Source organism: Dreissena polymorpha, chromosome 3, assembly GCF_020536995.1.
Source record: "Dreissena polymorpha isolate Duluth1 chromosome 3, UMN_Dpol_1.0, whole genome shotgun sequence".
Classification (NCBI taxonomy): domain Eukaryota; kingdom Metazoa; phylum Mollusca; class Bivalvia; order Myida; family Dreissenidae; genus Dreissena; species Dreissena polymorpha.
The window spans coordinates 145,247,679-145,254,960 of NC_068357.1; the positions used below are offsets into that span (position 1 = coordinate 145,247,679).

The 7,282-nt window shown below is 34.7% G+C and overlaps 1 protein-coding gene across 1 annotated transcript; it reads left to right on the forward strand.

The window, feature by feature from the left end:
- The first annotated feature begins 2,225 nt into the window (after positions 1–2,225).
- LOC127872669 (uncharacterized) lies at positions 2,226–7,064 on the forward strand. Its single transcript, XM_052415999.1, has 3 exons — positions 2,226–2,356; positions 6,282–6,430; positions 6,907–7,064. The coding sequence occupies exons 1-3, from the start codon at positions 2,226–2,228 to the stop codon at positions 7,062–7,064; spliced, it is 438 nt and encodes a 145-aa protein (XP_052271959.1).
- Positions 7,065–7,282: the final 218 nt, after the last annotated feature.

Sequence of the window (7,282 nt, forward strand, 5' to 3'; positions counted from 1 at the left end):
TGTGTATCCCTTTTTCTATAAGTATTATATTAAAATAGTCCTATTTGAATTCAAACATTTAAAACACAGATCACAAAGTCTAAAGACTCCAACAAACTCATTGCAGTATATACTGAACAGTGGGTCTGGTAATGATGCTGCCACATACAACAGTATGTGTGTTTTCACAATCTTTACTTATTAAAATTGGGCTATTCTTTCTCTCTCTCCTCCTTAAAAAACAATACAAACAATAACATACAATAACAACATCATATTAATGATAATAATTAATAATAAGTACAGTAACATAACAAAAACATAGTAATCTAAAACTATAAAACAACTCCACTTTCTTTTGGATTAACTCATCCTTTTCTTTCATTTATATTTTTGCATATAAACTACTGACTAATGGGGTTATTTACCCTCGGGACTTCGGTTAAAAACCATTGCCCGAGCACACTGCTTAACATAGAACTCTGCATAAAAGGCCGAAAACGGCCATAAAATGGACAGCCCGATTTTACTGGGCTGTACCATTGGTATAAATATAAAACTGTGCAGTGTTGGTGCGGTGCCTTAATAAAAATCTATTGGTCGACTGACTATTGGGGTTATTTACCCTCGGGACTTCGGTTAAAAACCATTGCCCGAGCGCACTGCTTAACATAGAACTCTGCATAAAAAGCCGAAAACGGCCATAAAATGGACAGCCCGATTTTACTGGGCTGTACCATTGGTATAAATATAAAACTTTGCAGTGTTGGTGCGGTGCCTTAATAAAAATCTATTGGTTTAAAAATATATAACCCTTATATGAAGCGTTAAAAAGACGCAGTGCTATACAGTGAATAGGCCTAACGCGGTTTAAAAAGCGGCGTTTTTATTGGTTGATGCGTTTATATAACGATGGCGCTGATTGGCCGAAATTTCTTATTAAGGATTGCCAGTAGGTCAATCCGTTTTAAAATAGATTTTCCCACGGCTGACTTTGTACTTTTAAGAAAAATGTAAACAATAATGGTTTATATGCAAAAATATAAATGAAAGAAAAAAGAATGAGTTAATCCAAAAGAACTTGGAGTTGTTTTATAGTATTAGATTACTATGTTTTGTTACGTTACTGTACTTATTATTAATTTATATCATTCATATGATGTTGTTATTGTATGTTATTCTTTAACAAAGAATCTATTGGTTTAAAAATATATAACCTTTATATGAAGCGTTAAAAAGACGCAGTGCTCTACAGTGGATAGGCCTAACGCGGTTAAAAAAGCGGCGTTTTAATTGGTTGATGCGCTTATATAACGATGGCGCCGAAATTTCTTATTAAGGATTGCCAGTAGGTCAATCCGTTTTAAAATAGATTTTCCCACGGCTGACTTTGTACTTTAAGAAAAAGTAAACAATAATAGTTACTACAAACGCAATCTTGGGACAATCAACCGAAGTCCCGAGGGTAAATAACCCCATTAGTCAGATTATGCTCGTCAGATTTTAGGGAGCCATAGCCGATTCACGATATATTGGACAACAGGATTTAACGGAACGTGATATATAGGAGTTGCAGTGTATTCAATGAAGTGTTGTGGTTGGAAAAATGACGATAATTCATAAAGTAGCTGTACAGTCTACTCTCGTTATCTCGACATAGCATGCCTCGATTTTCTTGATATGTCTTGGTAAGCTCAATGTCCCAATTAACTTTAAATTTTCTTTATCTACATTAATAAACATCAATATCTCGATTTTCGTTATCTCAAATAATGCGATATTTCGATATAAACATTTCTCCCGAGTCTAGATTTTAAATGTATTAACTGTATTTTATCTCAAAGTGTGAATAACTGTCCCAGTGTCTGTAAAGGTAAGAAATGTTTTTTTGATACTTCACTGTCGCGCTTCGCCCGGCTGGTCCCTATAACGTATATGGGGACCTTGATAACCATATAACGTACAGTGAAGTAAATAAAGCTTTTGCCGTCTTTAAGAAATGTAAATCACCGGGCGTAGATAAATTGCTTAACGAATATTTTATGGAAGCCTGCGATATTTTGGCGGGCTACATTACAACGATTTTTAACATGATTTAAATACACGCAAATTCCAGTTATCTTGGACTGAAGGGATTATAATCCCTATACATAAAAAGGGTGATTAAAATCTGACCCTAGTATTATAGAGGCATCACCTTATTAAGTGACTTCGCAAAGCTGTTTTCATGTGTACTCAACCAGCGAATGGAGTTAAAGCTCAAGCTCAAAGCTGGTGCAATTCCAACGATATTTCCGGAAACAGAGGCATACAAAGCTTCAAAGAAAAGTCCACTAAATCCCAACGACCTTGGACCAGGGAAGCACAACCGAGCGAAGTATGGCGCCTATTCTAAAAGGAACCAGAAACCGGTAATTATGTTTCTAATGACTAATCTATGCTTGTTTATTTTGATTTTCACAGTGCTAAATAATTTAAGTCTGATTAGTCAGCATATTATTACAAATGATTTCAAGACATTTGTATTAAAAAATGCGTTGACATCTGGTTAGAAAATAATGCACAATAGTCTCCGATGCAAGTTTATTTCAAATACTGGTCAGGCTAATACAAAGGAGAGGAAGCTGTACTGTAGAAATATTGTTTGACCTATAGACTATAGTATTCTCACACATTGTTTTGTCAAACATTTGAATCCGCAAACAACTTATAAGTATTTCTTCACAGTATTAACCATGCATTATATTTAAATGAATTATATTTTATCAATAACATAAAGGTGGTCTTATAAGCGCAGTGGTTGATATGTGTCCTTCTCAGCTAGGTGACCTGAGCTCAAGGCCATTCCCTGTATAGTGTTGAGTAATGTCAGAGCTGTTGATGGTCAACATACAGGATGGATTAGGTTTTTCTGGATAATGAGCCTTCCACTCAGAACACATCCGCAAAAAATGGAAATCTTTCTGTACCAAGTAGCTGGAAAATGCTGCTTATATGATAATTCCAATTTCATCCACACTTTATAAGTCTAGTCAGTTTATAAGGAATGCTGAGGCACACATGGGTTCGATCATGTACAGCCTTATGCCCAGTATGGATATGCCTTATTATTTTACCTTTTAATATATATTTTTCAAAATTTTGTTATATTTTGTATGCATGTATGAATTAATGGCTTAGTGACAAACAATTAATTAAAACACTTCTCTTATTAATAAGGAAAAATAGGTTAATCAGTGGAACAGCTTTAAAACTGACAAAATCATTCCATTTGATAAATAAATAAGACTAGCTAACTCACCAAAAATATTCAAAGTATAAAAATAATATTGGGCTTATTTCAATCACATTCCATAAGATAAGAAAGTATGAGAGAATCAAAGTGCTGGTAAAACAATAATTATGTAAACTTTCTTATACTGATATATTGAACAAAATAAAAAAAGTACTGTCTATTACACAGATGATTAAAAGACATTGTAAAAGTAAATTAGAATAGTATTAATAAAAATATTAATAGTATTTGCTAACGCCATTCAGAATGCTGTATTGAATTATTCAGATAAAAATGTAAATTGAGAAGGGTTTTGTGCATGGACTGTAATTATTTGTACAATTTATTATTTCTTAAACAATGAACAGCTTTGCATTTCTCTGAAATAATATTCTCTAGATTCAATTAAATATAACAAAGCACATGATTGCTTCTTAGTTTCTTAAGTTTCAAGAATGTCCATGGTTACCAGTCAAATTGACACCAGTTACCAGTGTTGTGTATTAATCCATACAGAACTGCCATCAGTGTCTTGGAGTTTATGGCTATTTGGTTGTTGAATAGCGCCTTATCTTTGGATATATCACAAGATTGTGGTAGAACACAGTGTGGTTTCAAGATAAAAGATTATTCCTAGCCCAATTAAATCAACAAACAATCATAAAATGTATTACTATCAAACCAGTGCCCTAGCTTAGCTAACCAAGGGGTGCAGTTCCAAGTCCCACCCAAGGTCTCACTATGGATTACCGGAATGAGTCAACACAAAATAGAATTCACACTGCAAAAATATTTCAACGTTGCGGTAACATTTACATTCGGAAGTGTGTTTCGTATTAAAAACGCGTAAACACCAACTAACGGGAGTGTGTTTCGGATTTACAGTAAAGAAGTGTAACTTCACACGAGCCGCAAAGGCGCCGATCATGACACAACTTCTCATCATTATCTACAATAACCGGTTCATTAAAGGACCTTTTATATAATTAAATGCAGGTGCGAATATCTATTTCCAAACTGTTATGTGCTGAGTAAAGAGGTGTACCGGCCGTTTGTTCAAAAGTTGTTAATGATGAGATGCTCGTGTGAATTTGTCTTGAACGCGTTTCAGTGAGATTATACCATTTTATATTGCGTTAACTTGACAAATGTACTAGATTGATAAAAATAACAAGCACACAAAATTAGCGCCCAGAGCCGATAGTGACGAAGATATTTCATACATATTTTCCTATAATAACCGAAGCATTCGTCTTTAAAAAAAATTGAATCATGCAAAAAAACGTGCTTCCCGAGAACTTTCTGAAAATGAAAGTGAATTTCTGTAAACAATTACCGTGCGTTTGAATGTAACTAAATCGTCTGGAAGGGGGTTTGTTCCGCTATGGAAGGGGGTTTATTCCGCCTGTCTGAAAACTCGAAGGGGGTTTGTTCCGCCTATGCAAAACTAGCGAGGGGGTTTCTTCCGCGTATGCAAACTATGAAAGGGGGTTTCTTCCGCCCTGCCGTTTTTAGCGAAGGGGGTTTCTTCTGGAGGGGGTTTCTTCCGTACACCCTCACTATGCCCTACACCATGCTCTTGTGTTGATTTTATCATATGATTATAAAGGAAGTTGTATTTATCAATAAATTAATATAAATGTTCAAACTGAAACTAGTTTTATTTATAATAGAAATTGTGTTTTCAATTAACAATCATGCTATTAGAAATATTTACTTAGTAATTATAATGAAACACATGCTTTTATATTAAAATTATGCAAATGAGATAATATGGCTTTGTGCACTGAAGAGCTCTTTTAAGAATTAGCACCCTTCAATTTCAAAATCCAAAAGGAAACTGATCAGACTATCCCCACTACCACTAAAAGGCTAATGATTGCAATATATCTGTCGCGTTCTGAGAAAACTACGCATAATGCCTGTGCGTAAAGTGTCGTCCCAAATTAGCCTGTGCAGGTCGCACAGGCTAATTAGGGACAACACTTTCCGTCTTAACAAGATTTTCAGTAAGAAGGGACTCCCTTTAAACAAAAAATACCATTCCAGCGGAAAGTGTCGTCCCTGATTAGTCTGTGCGGACTGAACAGGCTAATCTGGGACAACACTTTACGCACCTGCTTTATGCCCAGTTTCTCACAGTGCGACACATATTATTTCAAAGTTCAATAGCATAGTTTGGCTTATATTAAGTGATATAAACATTTGTGTCATTCTGTCATTATTCTGTTTGAATTTATAAAAAGTAACATGACAATTATTTGTAGGACCCATATTCATCATGTGTAGAAGGGCCAGATGTCTGTGATGAAATGTCTTGTGAACAGTCGCCTGTTCGGATCAGTGATCCTGAATCACATTTTGATAATGTGTATTCGCAGTCATCACAGACATCTGAGATTCGTAATAATGTCAATTAATAATTAGTTTGTTTAACAATCTCCAAACAATGTCAATTATTAATAAGTGTGTTGAATTATTTCCAAACAGCCTGTTTTTTTACGTGATAGGAGTTACATATTTACATTGGCTTGAAAAAAATCCTCAATTCTTGTGATATAGTTTTTATTCTTTATTTTCTGTTTCTATACATGGGGAAACTTTCTATTTTTTATGCTCCCAAAGGGTTGCATATAGTTTTTGAACTGTCCATCAGTTCATCCGTCTGTCAGTCCGTTCGATAACTTTAAAATTGGTCATAACTTTAGCAATATTGAAGATAGCAACTTGATAATTGGCATGCATGTGTATCTTACAGAGCTGCACATTTTGAGTGGTGAAAGGTCAAGGTCAAGGCTATCCTTCAAGGTCAAATGTCAAATATATGCTTCAAAGTGGCGCAGCAGGGGGCATTGTGTTTTTCTGAAAAATGCAAAATGTTCATCATTTCAGACGGTTGTATTTCGGCCAACAGAACATAAGGGATTCACTGTCAAACCACAGGTAAAGGACAAAAGTGTTGGGGTCTCTGTTGTGTGTCTCAGTTCATATTGAAATTCATTTAAATAATGTTACTTTCAAATTGCAGACTACATCTTGCTGCTTTGCATTCCGTGGCAAATGCAAACCGCAAGCAGGCTGAGACCAGACAGGGGGAAAAAAGATACAGACTCTCCTATCCTACGTACAAGGCTGGACACCATGTGGTTAAAGCAGTTAAAGAGAATTGCACTTATGGTAATGTATTCATAATGAATTTTATTGTATAAATAATAACCACAGATAGCAATATTGAATTATCTTGTTGAAGAATTTTGTTTTTGCACATAAAAAAATACATTACCGCTTACAGAAATCACCTGAACTTGTCCAATATGTTGAAACAAAATTTAGAAATTATGATTCTAAAATCTGGTGATTATTCTGAATGTAAAACAACATTAAATGTATTTGCATTTTGAACTTGAGTTTTTAGAATAATCTTGATACAAGTCTCTTTTTCTGAACAGATAGTGAAATTATCTAAGATATCAAAATAAAAAATACATGAGTTTACATGCAATCTTTTATCAAAATGTTTGGTTTCTTAAAGCAATAGATTTCTGTAATACATGGTTGAAGACAACAATACAAAAAACATTAATTGTTTATTATTCTCTAATAAGAAGGAACAACTTATCAATAATTATAATTTATTTTAATATAACTTTCAGACTATGTTGATGAAGTAATGGCAGAGCTGCTTAGGATGAAAGAGGAGTACAAGAGCGATGCCAATGCAAGGGCTGCCTCTGGCAACATTCTGTTTTCACTGCCACCCCTGTCTTCATCTGCAAACAGAATCCTGAAGTCAGAGGCTGTGCAGAAGTGAGAACCATCGTTTGCGATTTAATTAGCGAACAGGGACGGAAATTAGTGGTTGCCCGTTTTGTTGTATAGTTATCTATTACTTTTAAAGATGTACATAGTACTGGGCGCGTTAAGGCTTACGATGGGAAACCAAAAAACTATAGATGGTTGTCCATGTGGGCAACCGACTGTAAAACGTTAGTTTCCATCCCTTGCGAAGCAAAATCTAATGTATGAGTC

What these genes read in the sequence shown, in the direction of transcription:
- LOC127872669 (XM_052415999.1), top strand. Translation starts at nt 2,226, where the DNA reads ATGGAGTTAAAGCTCAAGCTCAAAGCTGGTGCAATTCCAACGATATTT. An exon ending in GGGAAGCACAACCGAGCGAA is followed by an intron (nt 2,357 to 6,281) that starts GTATGGCGCCTA and finishes TTCAAATTGCAG; the next exon opens with ACTACATCTTGCTGCTTTGC. An exon ending in TAAAGAGAATTGCACTTATG is followed by an intron (nt 6,431 to 6,906) that starts GTAATGTATTCA and finishes TATAACTTTCAG; the next exon opens with ACTATGTTGATGAAGTAATG.